At 32.8% G+C, this 20,106-nt stretch overlaps 2 protein-coding genes across 4 annotated transcripts in view; one reads left to right on the top strand and one right to left on the bottom strand.

Moving 5' to 3' along the window:
* Nucleotides 1-114: 114 nt before the first annotated feature.
* On the top strand, nt 115-16,948 carry LOC134686928 (cleavage stimulation factor subunit 2 tau variant-like). Of its 2 annotated transcripts, none has more exons than XM_063546774.1 (11): nt 115-251; nt 2,686-2,764; nt 3,895-4,099; nt 5,292-5,399; nt 7,234-7,353; nt 8,142-8,216; nt 10,194-10,257; nt 10,881-11,081; nt 14,118-14,275; nt 14,977-15,048; nt 16,774-16,948. In XM_063546774.1, the coding sequence occupies exons 1-11, from the start codon at nt 170-172 to the stop codon at nt 16,882-16,884; spliced, it is 1,275 nt and encodes a 424-aa protein (XP_063402844.1). In that variant the 5' UTR covers nt 115-169; the 3' UTR covers nt 16,885-16,948. The 2 variants fall into 2 exon arrangements, with proteins under 2 accessions (XP_063402844.1, XP_063402845.1); XM_063546775.1 differs by lacking the exon at nt 115-251 and adding an exon at nt 334-467.
* Nucleotides 16,949-18,014: 1,066 nt separating this feature from the next.
* Nucleotides 18,015-20,106, bottom strand: part of LOC134686922 (AFG1-like ATPase) — a 34,240-nt gene continuing 32,148 nt past the window's right edge. For both annotated transcript variants that reach the window (XM_063546770.1, XM_063546771.1), the window contains 2 exons: nt 19,989-20,105; nt 18,015-18,861 (listed from right to left, as the gene is read on the bottom strand). In XM_063546770.1, the coding sequence (XP_063402840.1) occupies nt 18,727-18,861; nt 19,989-20,105 (252 nt within the window). In that variant the 3' untranslated portion in view covers nt 18,015-18,726. The remainder of the gene's footprint in view (nt 18,862-19,988; nt 20,106) is intronic.

The raw sequence follows: 20,106 nt of genomic DNA, 5'->3' as shown, positions 1-20,106 counted from the left end.
AGTCTCTAATACAAAAAATAAAATATATATTTGTATACGAAATTAAAACCAAATAATGTTGCAATAGAAGCTCACATAATATTTATTTATAAAGAAAAAACTAGAAATTAATTGATCGGATATGTATTTTCTATCGGAAAAACGCACGATTTAAAGAATAAATTTGAAAATGGCAGCCCCCATGCAACAAAACAATCAGTTAATGCCACCTCCTTTAACTGCTCAAGAAAGGTCTAATAGATCTGTATTTGGTAATAATAAATATTTGTTAAGTCATTCTAATTATATTCTTTCCTTATAAACAACCGATCACCAACGAAATCGACAATCAACTGATTGTTCGGTTGTCTCCCCTTTTCCAGTGAAAAATAAGAAATATTTGAAGATGGCGGCCCCCATGCAACAAAACACTCAGTTAATGCTACCTCCGTTAACAGCTCTAGAAAGGTCTAATAGATCTGTTTTTGGTAATACTAGAAAAAATGGAAAGGCACCTAAATTAATTCTTTCCACATAACCAACAAAATTGACAACCAATTGTTAAGGTTCATCATAAGGAATTGAAAAATATGTCCGTGTTTACGCATCAAAAATTACTATGAGTACAGACAAACTGGTACATCCAGGAAATTTTTAAGGCATGGCAGGAACTAGATATATAAAAGTTATATGAAGTCTACGTTTCAGAAAATTAAAAACTTACCTGCATTTTGATGTGCATTTTTTTCCAGTCTGCAGAAGATAGCAAAATAAACAAACACCCGAGTTTCATTTGATACGGTCCACTCAGTTACACAGTTTAAACCTGTTAAATCACCTATTGTCTACAGGTGTCTATTGTCCATCTATTGTCCATTTAAATCAATACTACTCACAACATTGATTATATGAGGGGAGCTTCTCAATCGTTTTCACTACTTAGTTAATTTTTGCACCTTCTGCAGGAACGAAAAAAAATGGATAGCAAAATCTAGAAAAGTTTATAATTTTCTGAAACATAAAATGCATTTAAAATTTATATATCTAGTTCCTGCCATCCCTCAAAACTGTTCCAGGTGTATAGGTTAGTCTGTGCTCAGAGTAAAATTTGGGGTGTAAATACGGCCATTTTAGCCAAAAGGTTATGATGAACCTTAAAGTTCAATACATGGGGCGCTGTAATAATAAAGCAATAACAACTATTCTTATTCTTCTTCATTTGGTACTGAAAGGAAGAAACTGAAACAAAAGAGAAGACACCTAAACCAAGCACAACAAAATATAACATTTATAGACTAATAGCACTTAACCTCAAGGTTACAATACACCATTAGATTTTATGGGCGCAGCCATTTTATGAGCATAACATGGTATTCAGAAAAAAGAATATGGCGAATCCTGATTGGTCGAGATGTGTGCTCGTTATTTTTTATTATTAGACACTTCATGCACTCTGCTTTATACAAAAGGCAAAATAAAAATTATTCCGTAGCTCTAAAGGCACTGAGATGACTTTTCAACGCTAGGACAAGACAAGTATTTTTAAGGGCAAAATTGATAGGCATGGGAGATAAGTACAAAATACGCTAAGAAAAGCAATACGAACCTATATTTTTTGGACCAAAAAATATTGTCTTAATAACTTTTCTTTGACATGTTTGATTCTAGCAAGGTTTCGTTAAAAAAATCAACTTTCTAAAGTCTGTTTCTTGAAGAAATAAAAAATCATAAAAAAGAAGGTTACAAATAGTCTGGATTGAAGGAAATTGCAAAGTAAACATTGACCGTGTAAATCGTAGTGATAACCCTTATTAACCCATGATAAAGTGATCAACGGATTAAGGACCATCAAAGGTGTTAATGAGGCCATAAACATGTCACCTTAAGAAAACAGTAACATAAACAAATGCCATAAACGTAAATTGAATTGTCAAATATTTCTTATCAAAATCATGAAATTATAATTTCCCATATGTATGAGAACAATGAGGATATAAAATGAACACTTTTTCATACCAGCATATCAATACTGGAAATCTGACTTTTATCGATCAAAATATTTTTTATGAGAATTTAAAGATCAAAAGTTGTGCAGTTTAGGTAATTAAAGATTAAATGGGTATAATCTTGCATGCGGTTGTAGTTCTGTGACTGCCATTTAAGTATTCTCAGATTTGGCGTTATTCAATATATTCTCTAGATCATATCAGTATTCAAACCTTCCGATGGGGATCTGTCCGTGTCTTGATTTGGACAATGGCTGTTTTATTTCGTTGGACACTTAAATTCGTGGATAAAGTCATCCACGAAAACCACGAAAATTGGTACCCCACGAATAAAAGTACTTTCACAGTAAGAAAAAAGTCAGAGGATGTGATTGAAATTCTGAGTTGATCCCTTATAGGAAATATTGCCCTTGAAATATTATTGTTTATTTTTTTTGTAGTTTTTTGGAAGAAACTATGATAGATAGATAGATAGATTTGTTTTAACATGCATTAGTTGTCCACTCTTGAGTCCATTCTGCCTGTGAATGCAAATTTTACCTACAGTCATGACAGTTTATCTAAACTATACATGCATGTCTCTCAGTTTAATTACTTTTTTTGGTTTTACAAAACAGGAAGTATTAAATTATACATGTATGTATTTTAGCTTCAGATAAATATTTTAGATTTAACTCAACATTTTTGTTCATCATTTCAGTTGGGAACATTCCATATGAAGCTACAGAAGAAAAATTGAAAGAAATATTTGCTCAAGCTGGACCTGTTGTTAGTTTTAGGTAAGAGTATAATAAATAATCATACAATTTAAAATATCAAATTATCTGCATTGGTGAGGTACATTTTTTATCGAGCCTTCAATTTTAGTCGAAAAAAGCCAGACATAGCGATCCTACCTTCCATCTGAGACGTCAGTGGCGTCCACAAATATTCATCTGTGGTTAAAGTTTTTGAAATTTAATAACTTTCTTAAACTATACTAGATTTCTACAAAACTTGGATAGAAGCTTGTTTATGATCATAAGACAGTATAAAGATGTAAATTTTGCAAAACTAAAATTCCATTTTTTTCCACATTTTACTTATAAATGGACTTAGTGTTTCAGTCAGGGAAACATTACATTCACTCTGTGGTTAAAGTTTTTAAGGTTTTAATAACTTTCTTAAACTCTCCTGGGTTTGTATCAAACTTGGAAAGAAGCTTGTTTATGATTAAAAGATAGTATCAAGCAGTAAATTTTGTAAAAATAGATTTCCATTTTTTTCTGTATTTTACTTACAAATGGACTTAGTTTTTCTGCCGGGAGAAACATTACATTCACTCTGTGGTTAAAGTTTTTTAAATTTAAATAACGTTCTTCAACTATATGGGATTTCTACCAAACTTGGACAGAAGCTTGTTTATGATCATAAGATAGTATTCAGAAGTAAATTTTGTAAAAATAAAATTTCACTTTTTCCGTATTCTTTTTTTAAATGGACCTGGATTTTCTGCCAGGAAACAACACATTCTCTCTATGAAAATTTTAATAACTTTCTTATACTATTTTGGATTTGTACCAAACTTGGACAGAAGCTTGTTTTTGGCCAAAAGCATGTTTTTGGCCAAAAGCTAGTATCTAGAAGGAAATTTTGTTAAAATTTTGTACCTGTGTATCTGTATTTTACTCATAAATGGACTTATAGTTTTTCTTCCAGTTCACATTACAGTCTGCAGTTAAAGTTTTCAAAACATTTATTAGATTCATAAACTATCCTGTATTTTTACCAAATTTGGACAGAAGCTTCTTTTAATCAAAAGACAGTATCAAGAGCAATACTTTTATTGATATTTTTCCTCATTTTTGTTGAGCCTGTGATTAACGGCAAAAGTAGGCGAGACACTGAGAAATATAAATGTTTACTTCAGGTTGGTGTATGATAGAGAGACTGGCAAGCCTAAAGGATATGGATTCTGTGAATACCAAGACATTGAGACAGCTCAAAGTTCCATGAGAAATCTGAACAACTATGATTTTAATGGACGTCCCCTGAGGGTGGGAGTAGCTGCAGGGGAACAAAACAGAGATGAGATGAAAGGAATGCAGCATGCTATAGGTGGACCTATCATGGAGGTTTGTATGATGTCTTAACTTTGAGAAGAAAATGGCTTTTGTCCCTCAATGATTTGCTGTCATTTTGTCACAGTATGCAAAATATAGGTATAACTATCCAAAGATGACAGTGATGTTAACTGGATGTATCATGTTTTGTATGCAGATACCTTATGTTATGAAGTTTCCATCGTCCATTGCCCTTGACCTAATTTTCATCGTTATGCAACTGTGTGAAAGGAAATTATATTTTTTTTGTCATGTGAATTTCTCATTTATAATGAGTAAAAATATAACTAGATATATAGTAACCTTTCTAGGTCTAAATGTCCTTCAGACAGGCTTCCCCTGACCTGACCTTTGTTCATGGATCAGTGGTAAAAATCAAAGTATCATGATTAGTTTCGTTTCTCAAATACTATATATGGTGTATGGACTGATTTTAATGGTTACATATGTCAGTCTGGCATGTATCATCTGACATTGACTTCATTTTAATGGTTTATTGGTCAATGTTAAGTTTTTGTTGGTTTTTCAAATACCTATAGCTTATGGTCAGTTGTATTTGGTGTATAGAAAAGTTGTAATGTGAACATGTCTTGTAGATTTGATATGACCTTGACCTAATTTTCATGGGTCATTGGTCGATGTTACGTTTTTGTATTTCAGTCGGTTTTTCAATTACCATAAGCAATATGTCAGCTGTATTTGGTGCATAAAAAATTGCAAAGTATATATATAAATAAGAAGATGTGGTATGAGTGCCAATTAGACAACTCTCCATCCAAGTCACAATCTGTAAAAGTAAACCATTACCAGTAAAAGTATGGTCTTCAACACAGAGCCTTGGCTCACACAGAATATGTCTGTCTGGCAGGATATGTCGGACCTTTTAGTGAAAAATTTATCTTTAAGAATTTCATCATAAAATTAATGGTTAGTAAAGCAGGCGAGAAATTCAAGCGTGTACACTCTTGTTGTGTTGAGAAGGTTGCTGAGCCAAGACTTCAGCATACTGTTTCTGTTGTAAGTGGATTCAACAATTTGTTGAAGTTTGTGATTTTAAAAAGGTTAGTTTAAAAGAAACTATTAAGGGTAGGTCCATGATATATGTATTACTTTTTCTTGAGATGATTTGACCCAGTCCCTCAAACCTCTTTTCATAATTTACATGTAAAAATGTTTTAGAAGATAAACAATATATTTTTTCCAGAGTCCTTATGGTGAACCAGTTGAAGCAGAGAAAGCCCCTGAGGCCATATCAAAAGCTGTTGCTAGTCTACCTCCAGAACAGATGTTTGAACTCATGAAACAGATGAAAGTAGGATATACACTATTTATGTCATTTTTGGAAAGATTAGAACTTGTTCTAAATCTTTACTTAGGCACCACCCTCTCTAACAACAGGACAGGTTAGCTTACAAAATGTATTCACACTGACATATAGTTCCCTATGGTTCTCATGTATGTGCACATAATACACATATTAACTGAAACAAACAGGGTATATTATTGGAGCAGTCCATTCAAGTATGTATGTCATTAAGGTGTGTTGATGTTTTGGCTTTTTTAAAAACATTTTGATTAGGTGAGTGGGTATTGATTCAACTAGTATGATTGACAACTGTCATTATCACTAAACCATCAGATACAAGGTGGACCTTTAATTACAATGCCCCACCTCCTAAACTGCCAATCAAATTAACCACATTACCTATCAACCTCAGTCTTACCTAATTATACAGTCTAATCAATATACCTTTAATTCTTAATACACAAGTATTTGACCTCATAATTGAATACCCAAATGTGTATATTAGATGTTTGATATTTATAAGTATGATAGATTTATTTATTGCCAATTACTTTTGATCTACATTACATAAAGTGATTCTGTAAATTATATTTGAAAGATAAATGATTATTGGATTAACAAGATCTAAAAAAAAAATGAAATATGAATATAAATATGAATATATAAAAGGGTCTCAAGTAAGGCCTATAATTTACTAGATAAATTTCAAATAATCATCTGTAATTAATCAACAATTTAGATTAGTTCACTTTTTTTATCAGGAATTGTCTTGTAACAGTTTTAAAATTTTAAAACTTTAAATTATAACAAACCATTGTTTAGGCAAAATAAAATAGTATGTGTGGTTCCAGTTACATCTGAAAATAAGTTAGGGATTTTATTTTTTATTTTTTGTTTTGTTTACATTGAGTCTATGGTAGCAACATTCTGACTTTAACAGTGCGTGATGAAAAATTATAAACTGCAGTTTAAATAAAATTGTGTAAATTAAGAGACCCATATTATTTTAATTTGAGCTCATTTTATTCTCAAACTGGAAAAGCAAGTTTCCTTCTAAAGACCTGCTGTTAATGCAATTTTCAGCAATAGTACTTTATAAATGTTCATTTTTCCCCACCATACCTTAATATGAAATAATTCAAACTATTCTTCTAATCTTTCCATGAGTGATTTCCATCACTTTGATTTTATTTTAAAATTGATTGAACATTGCAGAAAGTTTTTTACATACATATTACTGTGGGAGTCGAAGAGATCCTTCTGCTAGAAATAGCTTAGCCAAAAATAATACATGTAGTAATAGTTTATCCAGTGCAAAAGTGTTTGAAAGTTTTGAAAAATTTGATATACTGTACCAGTAATACAGAAGAACAAAAATTAACATAAAATGAATCAGACTGCATAGTAAGAACAAGCTATATATTAAAAGTGTCTGCATGTTACCTTTTTCAAACCATAAGTAGAAATTAAAACATTTAGAAGGACTGCTACAAATTGAAAACATGTGATAGAATTCTATGTTTTTAAATGTCATATGTGTTTCCATGTTGAATTTTCCTAACATATTAGAATTGTGTGTTTATAGATGTGTATCCATGTTGAATGTTCATAACAAATTAGAATTGTGTGTTTATAGATGTGTATCCATGTTGAATGTTCATAAAGTATTAGAATTGTGTGTTTATAGATGTGTATCCATGTTGAATGTTCATAACGTATTAGAATTGTGTGTTTATAGATGTGTATCCATGTTGAATGTTCATAAAGTATTAGAATTGTGTGTTTATAGATGTGTATCCATGTTGAATGTTCATAAAGTATTAGAATTGTGTGTTTATAGATGTGTATCCAGAATAATCCAACAGAAGCCAGAAATATGTTACTACAGAATCCACAGCTAGCTTATGCTTTGTTACAAGCCCAGATAGTCATGAAAATTGTAGATCCACAAGTCGCCATGGTAATTAAAATACTTTATTCTTTTCATAGAAATGGATTGGAAAATGTTTGCTCTTTATGAAAAAAAAATATTTTAAGGTAGTAGAGGGCTCTTAATTAAAATCAATAGAATTTTTTAATTATTCTTCAAAATGTAGTTTATATCATCCTTGTTTTAAGATTAGATAAAAGAATGGGTCGCTGTGATTTTTTCACACTACAGGTTGGGCAAAATTATCAGATTTTGTATAGATTATGCATTGTAAACCTAATTTTGTGTGATAAAAAGAAAAATATTATAAAATTTTAAGATGAAATATGAGAAGATAGCTCAAAGAATATGGTTTCTAAAAAAAGACGGTGACTTGGCTCATTTTCTTGCTACATTATGAAAAAGGTAAATTCACAACACATTCTTTAAAAATTACTTAATCTAATTTATCTCCCCTAATGTGGCAAACTTGAAAAAATGGGTCAACCAAAATAATCTAGTTTTAAAAATACAGCTGTAAATATGAAAAAAAAACACATCATTTTCTATATAAACATGAATAGTCTAGCACATGAATTATACACTACTTTAGAAAGTTGCACATATCTATCATTAAATATCTGAACAGATTGTTATCTGCTATTTAAAAATCCAAGCTGGACGGAGACACCAAAGCTGTCTTAGCAAGCAGTTATCTTCAAAGATAAGCAGTACATGTTAAATAATTCAGTATTCCATGATTCAATGTTTTATATTATATGATCTTTTGAGGTCATTTGAATATAGTATGCTACAATGTAAGTCTGATTATATTATAGGCCATGTTACACAGAGATCAAACTCAGATTCCACCAGCATCATCAGCAGCTGCTTCAACAGCATCGGCCGCCCAGGTAAGTCAGAAGTTGTCACATGTCAACAGCATCGGCCACCCAGGTAAGTCAGAAGTTGTCACATGTCAACAGCATCGGCCACCCAGGTAAGTCAAAAGTTGTCACATGTCAACAGCATCGGCCACCCAGGTAAGTCAGAAGTTGTCACATGTCAACAGCATCGGCCGCCCAGGTAAGTCAGAAGTTGTCTTATGTCAACAACATCGGCCACCCAGGTAAGTCAGAAGTTGTCACATGTCAACAGCATCGGCCACCCAGGTAAGTCAGAAGTTGTCTCATGTCAACAGCAACAGCCATCCAGGTAAGTCAGAAGTTGTCACATGTCAACAGCATCGGCCGCCCAGGTAAGTCAGAAGTTGTCACATGTCAACAGCATCGGCCACCCAGGTAAGTCAGAAGTTGTCACATGCCAACAGCATCGGCCGCCCAGGTAAGTCAGAAGTTGTCTCATGTCAACAGCAACAGCCATCCAGGTAAGTCAGAAGTTGTCACATGTCAACAGCATCGGCCGCCCAGGTAAGTCAGAAGTTGTCACATGTCAACAGCATCGGCCACCCAGGTAAGTCAGAAGTTGTCACATGTCAACAGCATCGGCCGCCCAGGTAAGTCAAGTTGTCTCATGTCAACAGCAACAGCCATCCAGGTAAGTCAGAAGTTGTCTCATGTCAACAGCAACAGCCATCCAGGTAAGTCAGAAGTTGTCTCATGTCAACAGCAACAGCTACCCAGGTAAGTCAGAAGTTGTCACATGTCAACAGCATCGGCCACCCAGGTAAGTCAGAAGTTGTCACATGTCAACAGCATCGGCTGTCCAGGTAAGTCAGAAGTTGTCTCATGTCAACAGCATCAGCCATCCAGGTAAGTCAGAAGTTGTCTCATGTCAACAGCAACAGCCATCCAGGTAAGTCAGAAGTTGTCACATGAGAAATTATTATGGGTTAAATATACTGTGTAATGTCATTTCATTTGCATATATTTTACAAATTAAAAGATTTAGACACAATTTTCCAAATACATTTTTTTTACCTCCAAAACACCTTTACCTATTAAAATTACTTGATGAAGATGACAGAAGTTTGTTTCATTAAAAACATAAAAAAATTACTCTACCTATTACTCTGCTTGGCATTAGAAACTACAAGAGGCCTTGTTGTCCAATTGGTATAAGTAGTCTATCTACTGTTGTATCAATAGCCTGTCAACATTGAGGTTATGAGTTCAAGTTCCACAAGTGCTTATGACTCCTATCTTAATAAACAATGATTGTCAGTTAGGTGATTTTCCAGGATATTCCACCAATAAAAATTGACTGCCATGAAATATTTCAGTGGTGACAGAAGTGGCTTGAAACACCAATCAATCAATCAATTAAAAACAACTTTCTCAAAATAATAATTGGATTTTTTTACTTGTGAATTTTTGTATGACATCATCTAAAGGCAACAGTAGTATACTGCTCTTCGAAACTCACAAATCGATAGAAAAAACCAAATCCAGGCCACAAACCAAAACCGAGGGAAACGCACAAAACACAAGAGGAGAACAAGGACACAACACCAAAATGCAACACAGAAATGAACCAAGCATTAGACAAAATCCGATGAGAATAACAAACATAACATCAAAACTAAATACATGAATTTGGGATAAAAAGTACTGTGACACGTCTTATAATAATGTGAATTCACACTTAAATATAAGAGGAAGCAAATGACTCAAAAGAAACACAACGTTAAAATGTAACACACAGAGAAATGAACTGTAATATAACAATGGCCATATTCCTGACTTGGTACAGGACATTTTTTAAAGAAAAAAATGGTGGGTTGAACCTGGTTTTGTGGCATGCCAAACCTCCTGCTTTAATGGATGAAGGGTACCCTGTTGTTAGAGGTTGAATTTGATTTCATTTATTTACCAATATATTTGGACAGCTAGTATGTAAAACACACTGAGTTTTGTTGTTTTTCATTTAAGCCAGGAACTATGAGTACAGCAGCTGGAGTAGCAGGGATGATGAACCAAATGGGTCAGTTGGCAGGTATGTATAATATACCCTACTATACTTTTGGATTCATTATTATTTGTTGGATACCAATTTTCATGGGTTTCGTGGGTAGTGGTGAACCACAAATTCAAATGTTCAACTAATAACATATTTTCAATAGGCTGTGTATACAGAGACTGGCAAAACCACAAAATCAATTACACACGAAAAATGCAAGTTTCAGCAATCCATGAAAATTGATACCCACGAAAATAAATGAATCCACAGTAATAGGAATAATGAAACAAAATGGTCAGTTGGCAGTAATGTATTAAAAAAATAATTGACAAACTTCATTCTGCATTAAAAAGAATTCTATAATAGGATATGAAAAACTGTTTTTAGTGCAATATTTCTGCCAAGTTTAATTAACAATTCTTGATGAAAGAACATAAAATCGGAAGATTTATAGAGATGAACTAGTTGTGTAAAATAATCACCATATTTCAAGTATGTTTGAGCTAGCTATAGATTATCTTTACAATTTGTGAAAAATGGTATGATCAATGTATTTTGCTTCATAAACAAGCATCAACTTAAATTCTTGTGAAAATTTGATTAACTATTTGCATAATTATGTATGAGATTTGTTAATGCAGAAACTTATTTTGTTATAGGAATAAGACCACAGACTTCTATTCCTCAAAGTATGGCTGCAGCTATGAGTATGTCCCAACCGATGCAGCCAATCATGGGTGGATTAGGATCAAGAATGGGTATACCAGGTCTACCGGGTCTACCAGGCATGCCTGGTATGCCAGGTATCCCTGGGCTTCAACCAACTCCAGATTTAGGTGGACCTATGAGAGCAATGATGGGTAAATATTAAATACAGTTTGTCTATGAAGACACAATTGTGCATTTCTTTAAGAGAATACATGCATAGCTTGATTCTTTTGTGAAAAATTATCATACCTGTCAACTCACCCGTTTTTTGCGGGTGACACCCGTTATTTTCACCTCTCACCCGGGAGTTTTTCTTTACCCGGCGGGTCCCGGGAATTTCTAACATTACCCGTTTCACCCGGATTTCTGACCGGAATTTATCGGTTTTATCGGTCTTTTTCAATGTAACCAAAAGTCAAAATGTAGGACTGTTTACCTGAGCTACGTAACGATATTTTCAACAAGCTACAAGATGAGTTCAGTGACTATCAGTTGACCCCATTAGATGAACTTCCACTTTGCACTTTCCCTGAAACTGAAATCTTCCTATATCTATTGGTACATTTTGGGGAGAAATGTCCAAGTTGCATGACATTTTTCTTAACAAGCCAAGATTTTTTGTTTTGTCAAAACTTGCTAAAACATTACTGGTTTTGCCAAACAGCAATGCAGACAGTGAGAGGGCATTTTCTTTAGTAAAGAAAATAGCTACAGAGTTTAGGGCTGATCTTAATAAGGATACACCTGTGCTCTTCTTTCTTGTAAAATGAATACACATTTGCATTGCTATGAACTGAAACCAAGTGCAGTTCTTTTAAAGAATGCCAAGTCTGCTACTATGGAATATAACAATAGTCTGAAATAAACTTGTATACATGTTCTAACTGTTTCATATACATATTGACTATATAAATTATATGTAAACATATTTTTGTTCTTCAATTGAGCCCGCAAAATGTCGTACGCGTTATGACCTGAGATTTTTTTTCTCAATGCAGGTCATGACCTGACTTTTCATTTTCAGAGGTTGACAGGTATGAATTATAGAAAAATTAATCATCACTTAACTCAAAATAGATATTGTTTTGAGTGTGTCTATGAAATATGTCAAACAGTGGCACTGTGGGCACTTTAAAGTTGTTAGCTTATATGTAAAACTATATATGTTAAAACAACATGAATGGCCCCGTCTCAAAAAGTAAAAAAATCTGCAATTTCAATAACATATGTGAACACAAACATGATGGTAGTCTCACATATCAAAATTCAGCTCAAAATCCTTATGGGTATAGAAAAAAAGTCTGTATAACTGTGATTTTCAACAATTTTCGAAGTTGTAAACCGTTAATTTTTGCAAAAATTAGCAGAGCGAAACGAAACTTAAACTTGATTTTCAACTTTATTATTATAGTTAGCTTACATACCAAAAAATAGCCCAATATCTGAAAGCATTTAGAAAAAAAGTCTGTATTACTGCGATTTTCAAAAATTTAGCAAATTCCAAAGCCCTAAATTACAGCAGAAATTAGCTGAGCGGAACAAAACTTGAACTTGATCTGTAACTTATCATGGGTAACTGACATACCAAAAATCAGCCCAATATCTGAAAGCGTTTATAAAAAAGTCTGCATAATGGTTTGTTACAGAATGGAGGAATTACGAAATGACGGACAAGGGTAAAACTAGATGGCACCAACAACTTCATTGCGGGGCCATAATAAGGAGACTGCCAATGATGCAACTGTCCTCCAGAGAATAGAAGATTTAAGGAATAACAGTACATGACAGTAAAATGGAGATTTGCGACCGTCAAATCAGAATTGATGGTGGCAACTCTTCAACTACAGTACTGTTATTCCGATTCTAATGCATTTCAAAAAGAAATAATACGATAAAACTTGGAAAATGTCTAAATTTGACAAATCATGAAACTTCATAAATGATTTTGGCGCAAAGACGTCATGGGTAAATATGACGTCATACAAATGAAAACTTACAAACTTGAGGTTATTACATTACCTGTACGCTTCAAATTTCGATAAAATAACTTTAAAATGGCGAATTGGAGGTAGGTGTTGTTTTATTTTGGATTACATAGTAGTAATCGAACATTTGTTGATTCAATCATTTCAAAATGGTTGTCCCTCCTTAGTTATGCCTGGTCAACTGTGGATTTGACGGCAACTTTTAGCCAATGAAAAAAATTGTTACATAAAAATTATATATTAGCAACTATAGGCCACAGTACGGGTCTCAATGATGAGCAATACCCATATTGCATAGATAGCTCTAATTAGGTATTAACAAATTATAACAATTCAAATAAGAAAACTCACAGCCAACAGCAAACATAAAAACAAGTATGATATACAACAACAACCAACAACAACAGAATTACAGGCACTTGGGACAGTCGCAAACAGGATATCACTTGTATATCATGATGTACTGTGACAGTGGAAAAAAATCTTAGTATTTTATGAATAATTCAGATTTTAAATATTGAAATAAACATTTGACTCACTGGTTTAGAGATGCTAGTTTAAAGAAATCAGTATTCTTACAAATGCAGACTTCTTAGAGAAGAAATGTAACAGACAAGGGGGCTTCAAACCTTAGCTATTTGTCCTGTTTTTCCAATTGCCTAATTCTCCGAGGGCATTGCTGGTAGTGTAACAGAATAATTCTTGATTATCTTTTTTTGTGTTTTATCAGCTGTTGCTTTCTCCTGATCACTTGAATCATACTCCCTTCTCAGTTTCAAAGTAATTAACTTTTCAAAACACTAGTTTATATTGATAGGGAATTAAAAAAGGAATCCAAAGAGCTAAAAAATATATACCAGTAGGTCATCATGCTTGTTTTCAAAATATAAGCCATTGAAATTTTGGCGGGAAAATATTCTCTCTTGACTTTTCATAACTTTATCATTGACAAGTTGAAGTTCTCAAAAACTGTTAAAAAGTAATTAAAATTTTATAATTCTTTTACAGATGGCTTTTCATTATACATGTAAAAGATTTTCAAAAAGCAAAATGGGGGTCACTGGACAATTTTTTTCAAGGCATTCAAATGGATAAAACCAGAGGATTCGGAAAATCTGACAAAAAATCCAAAACATGACAAGCAAGCTTCCTTAAGAAGTAATTTGTGAAATTTTTAATGCAGTTCTAATATCACTATTGTAGGAGGTCCGATGGGAAATATGCCTAGACCTTTGAGACCAGAAGGTCCTGGAGCAGACATGAGGGATCCTAGAATGATGCCACAACCTCCCAGAGGAATGATGCCACAACGTCCAGTTGCTCCTTCACTGGCTTCAGCAGGTGCTTTAAGTAGTCTGCTTGTAAGTAACATTTAAAAGGGATTTTTTTTTATAATTATACCCTGCTACCCAGCTTTAAAAAGGGGGTGTAAGTCAGTCAGTGAAATTTAAGAGGCAAAACTTCATAGAACTTTTTCTCATAGTTTCCAAATTTTACATGTGTAATTTGGGGTCTTAACAACATATGACTCATTTCGCATCATGTGGACAAATTGTAGATGCCTAATGTTTGCTATGATCTAAGTTTACCAAATCTCTCCAAAACAGGAATAAGAGGACAACTAAAGAAATGCACCATCATAAACAAAAATTTATAATTCAACTTTCTTATTTGGGTTGGTCAAGAATTTTAAACACCAAGGTCATCAAATGAAGAAAAAAATTAATTAAAAACAAACATTCTCAAGAAACTAATTAAATTTCGAAAGCATTGAATCCTATAAGAAGTAAAAAGGGGTAACAATTAAAGTGAACTGGTTCAGTGTTTTTGATCCAGATTTCACAGTTCACTAAACATGGGAATGTGATACACATCAATTAAGTACAAATATATGACATTTTCTTTTTTTGTCAGAATGTATATATACATTTATCTCTCATGCTGAAAAAAGTGAACGTTGCATTTATATTCCAATGCCTATCTATCTCAAATAATTAAAATAAAATCATAAAAATTGATTTCATGGTTTAAAACCTCTGACAATATTTGATTGTGTTATCAGGGTTCTGGTGGATTACAATTACCTTCAAACTTTGGATCTGGTGGACAGATATCAGCTCAAGACCAAGAAAAGGTTGGTTTATTTCTTCATGTAGAATACATAGTGTGAAATAATTCATGTGACTAAGTTTGTAGATCATTATTCATGTATCCAGATTTAAGATATTGAAACAATCATTTTTCCTTTGTATTACCAAGGAGGTTATATTAGAAGGAGAGTGAACACTCTGCTTGATACAAAATTAGCATCCCCAGAATAGCAGTTCGATCAGAGAAAAATGATAAAATTATAAAGAAACCGACATGTTTATCACCCACTTGACATGGCCCTCTGATGTACAGGGCTGTTACCGCGAGTAGTTGGGCTATTGGAGAAATCCCATATGTCACGTGATTTTTATCAATGACTGGGTCATTAAAGTTCAGGTATATTTTTAGTTACAGTGCAGCATAGATGTTTATGATTTTGGAAAAAGATTTGACGCGCAATTTCATTACCAACCGTCTGTCTACGGTGAAAAAAGATAAAGAAATGACAAAGTAATGAGGGTTTAAAGGAAAGTTACTGAGCGATTTTTATTCACCACTACATTGCTTTAAACAAAGATTTTCGCTTCACCGGTCAATTTCTGCTTTTTAGAATTGGCAGGTTATAATCATAGAAAATATACGAATATGCAAAGTACTTTAGTTACGGTGACCGGTAACGACCGGAAGGAATATTTGCAATTGAAACATAGAGAAATTTATCAGGAACAACGTAAAAGTGACTTTATGTTATGACTGTTGATATTAACATTGACGGCAATGAGACGGATAATCGTTTTATATCTATTGCATGATAATAAGTTTACTTTTAACATAACATTTTAATTTCTAATAACTTAATAAAAAATATCACAAAAAATCTGATTAAGCATTAATAATTGTATATCCGGTCAGTTTATAACACCTCGGGTGTTTGTGTTCTTACTCGGGTATGTAATTAGGACAATTTATCCCTCTGTGACAGAGTCGATCTCAACTAATTAACACCCACTTACAGAAAAGTCGGTAACATTTTATGTGTAATTATCGTCTTTCTCCTTCTAATATAACCTCCTTGGTATTACCTTATATTATTAATTTGTATATTTTAACTAATTTGATTCGTTGAGGGATAGTCACATGTTAAAATATATTTTTGAAGGTAGATGGAAAGTGATGGATAGCAAAAAGCATATTGCACCGTTATTTTTAGAATAATTAAAAACACATTTACTTTGTGACGTCATGCAATTAATTTCATGATATTGTTAAAAATTTTATGAAAAAAATATCTATAATCTATTATTTGAAGAAAACAATCTTTAAATACATAAAACAAAAACAAAAAAAGGAAATGAAATAACAACTTATATGTTGTTAATATTGTCTAGGAGACAATATGAAAGATATAAAATTCCAACAAAATCACTGAAATGACGATTTTGATACAAATATAGTAATAAATTGCTAATATAATAGTAATAGCCTATGTATGAGGTCAATACAGGATATATATCGACCCAAAGAAGTATATCGACCTCAGACCTCATCCCCAGTCCATGTACTTCTTTCAGGTCAATATATCCTTGTATTGACCTTGTACAAAGGCTATAATTGTATAGTATAATTTTATGTTCAATTTATGCATGTATTTTTGTGTTGTTCTTTCACATGCATTTAGTTTTGTTTATAGTTTTATTTTAATGTGGCCGTTTATATTATTCTGTAGACAAGTAGGAAGTTCAAACTATATTCTGAAATTCTTTTGTAGGCTGCCTTAATAATGCAAGTGTTACAGCTTACTGACCAACAAATTGCCATGTTACCCTCAGACCAACAACAGAGTATACGGATATTAAAGGAACAGATCTCAAAAAGTTAATAGACAATTTATTTTATTTTTTCATGTACATATGTGTTCTCTCTCATTAAAATCATTGAATATGGTTGTTAAAATTATTTCAAAGTCATTTTCTTTACCATGAGATGAAATTATTTTAAATTACAATAAAAAAAATTATACAACAAACATTCTGGGAGTATTGCATGGCAATACATATGCAACACATAGTCCACTTCTGGTTGAAAATTCATTGTTGGTGACCTTCTGCTGTTGTTTTTTTCTTTGGTCGGGTTGTTGTCTCTTTGACACATTCCCCATTTCCATTCTCAATTCTATTATTGTACTAGAGTTATGTCCCTTTACAAATGGAAAAAATGCTGGGTTTTTCCCCCTTCTCTAACTGGTTTGCTTCAACCAAATGTTTGAATTATATACACAATAATTATTACCACAACACTTAGATCAAGTATGAATTTTGGTGGCATCACTTTTACTGTTCTGCCAAACTGGATTTATCCCACTTTACATATGGAAAAACATATTGATACCACATTTCGAGCAGGATCTGCTTCCCGTTTCGGAGCGCCTGAAATCACCCCTAGTTTTTGGTGTGGGTCCTTGTTATTTTTGTACCCCTATTTGTGACATTTTGTTCAACCCATCATTGTCAATATAATGGAAACTGATGGGACTGTTGTACAACAGTACAAGTGAGAGAGGTTTAGCACTATAAAATCAGGTTCAATCCACCATTTTCTACAGTTGAAAGTTACTGTACCAAGTCAGGAATATGACAGTTGTTATCCATATCTTTGATGTGTTTTATCATTTGTTCAGGGTCTTTCCGTTTTGTATTTCCCTCGGAGTTCATTATTTTTGTGATTTTATTTTTTTTCACACATAAGTAAGTTAAAAAAAAATTGTGGCCAGAATAAAATATAGGGTTAGTTATGGGTATAACAGTTGTCAACTGAAATATTCTGTAAGTAATCTAATCTATTCATTACTTCTTAATATCCAACAAAAAATGACAGCCAACAGACCTTAGAAGAGTTGCATTCCAAGAGTACTGGTTGACAGACAGATTTTAATCCTTACAACCTCTACGATGAAACGTCAGGATAATATCAGATGCCAGTTAGTATGGTCTTCAAAAACAATTTCATAGACAATCTGCTTAAAATGTTTATTAAAAGTCAATAACAAGTAAAATCATAAAGATTTCACTATAAACAAATGATAATAAATAAAACTAGAGGCTCCAAGGAGCATGAATCGCTCAACCGATTGATTATTCATGCAAATTTTACCATGAAGGCAAAAAACTCAGAGAGATTATGTTAATACCCCTCTTTGTACAATCATATGAAAAGGAAATAAAAATACATAAATTTGGTGCAATGGAAACGTTTTCTGAATTTACCTTCATCAAGAGTGTAGATACCCCAAAATTTGAAAGCCATAGATTAAAAAGAACTTGAGGAGTAATACTATCAAAATTAACCATAAAGAATATCCAAATACAGGTTTGGTCACTTTTGTTGTATGTAGTCCCAACCAAGTTGTCTTAATATTTTCAGAATCAACAGCGAAATAAAAGAGATAGCCATAAAATCATTCTGTTCTATCTGCCAAATCCTAATTAACTATTCACAGTAAAGCTGATTAATCTGCTTGTACATGTAAAACAATGAAAAGATAACTGGATTCAGATGAAGTTTAGTCCAAATTGGATGTGATTTCAAAGTATTATTTTATGTATTCATCAATGAATGCCAAGTGATGATAAAAACTGGCATGACCCTTTGGGGGTAAAGTCAGCAGCAACTATTGCATAATGAGGTACTAATATCACAATATATTTCCTAAATTGAGCCATCATCAAGAATTTTTTGTTGGATCTCTGTGTGCCCAATATTCTTCTGTTTGCATTTCTGTTAGTCGTGATATTGTCCTATCAAAGGCAAACAACTCCTCTTCTCCAGTGAATATACTCGCTTGTGACAAGTCAGATTGCTAAAACAAACAATTAATATTAATTACATAAGAATTAGTTACCAAAACATGCATATTTACAACATTGTACATTTTATAGAAGAAATAAATCATTTTATGCTGAATAAAACTTTCTCATGGGGAAATATGAAGAAGTTAAACAGTAAAACTATAAAATTGAACAAATCTGAAAGTGAAAGGAAAGGGTTGCTAATTTTGGCTCATTTATCTGACTAGGGCATGATCTGTACCCATTAGCACAGGTCCGACTCATTTCTTAACTACATTGTTCCAGTTCACCATACTAATATACATATAAATTATTAATTTTTATTATTAAAATATCTCCATTTTCGTCAGTTCAATTTGTAAAAATTTAAAAAGCTTTGCAAGAAAATTTCCTTATTCTACATAACTAGAGGTATAGGGGGAGGGTTGAGATCTCACAAATCAAGTTTAACCCTGCCACATTTTTGCATCTTTCCCAAGTCAGGAGTCACTGGCCTTTGTAAGTCTTGTATTTTTTTCTAATTTTAGTTCATTTATATGTTTTGGAGTTTAGTGTGACTTCCACTTTCATTGAACTAGTACACAATTTTATTTTAACCACCTCCGGGTGCGGTATTTTCTTGCTGCGTTGAAGACCCATTGGTAGCCTTTCAGCTGTTGTCTGCTCTTTGGTAGGATTGTTGTTTCTTTGACATACTCCCCATTTCCATTGTCAATTTTATCACACTTTATTCAGCAGCAGAATTGATAAATATCTTTTCATTTTATCATTACATAAAGTGTTAACAAAGTAAGATTTGTCTCTCCTTAATGTATACCACTGCAATATGTTATTTCTCCACTTTCAACAGTTCAATTTTCAAAATTTAAAAGCTCTATAAGCTGTGTCTATTAAATTGGAATGTTTATCTGTTTCAAACGGGAAATATAGTATCACTCTTGATTCAGTTGCAGAATTGATATCTATTCATTATATTATTACATAAACTGTTGACATTCTGCGTCAATGAACCCTAACCCAAGGTACAGGGCCTAATAAACTCTGGAAATGAGATGTGATATTGTTAATACATCTGCATACAAAATATTATAAATCTCACGTATAATCCCAGAAAATTTGGTAAATAATCTTAACATACCTCTTGTATCCCTAAATCATCCATAAGCATTCTATTAGATTCATAATCTAGCTGACTTATAGCACTGGACTGGAATAGATACTTAGGTTCTTTCTCAGCAGTACATATTAATCGTACC

Source organism: Mytilus trossulus, chromosome 10 (assembly GCF_036588685.1).
Source record: "Mytilus trossulus isolate FHL-02 chromosome 10, PNRI_Mtr1.1.1.hap1, whole genome shotgun sequence".
NCBI lineage: Eukaryota > Metazoa > Mollusca > Bivalvia > Mytilida > Mytilidae > Mytilus > Mytilus trossulus.
The sequence above is the reverse complement of the archived record's forward strand: the minus strand, read 5'-3'. Positions and strand labels throughout refer to the sequence as shown.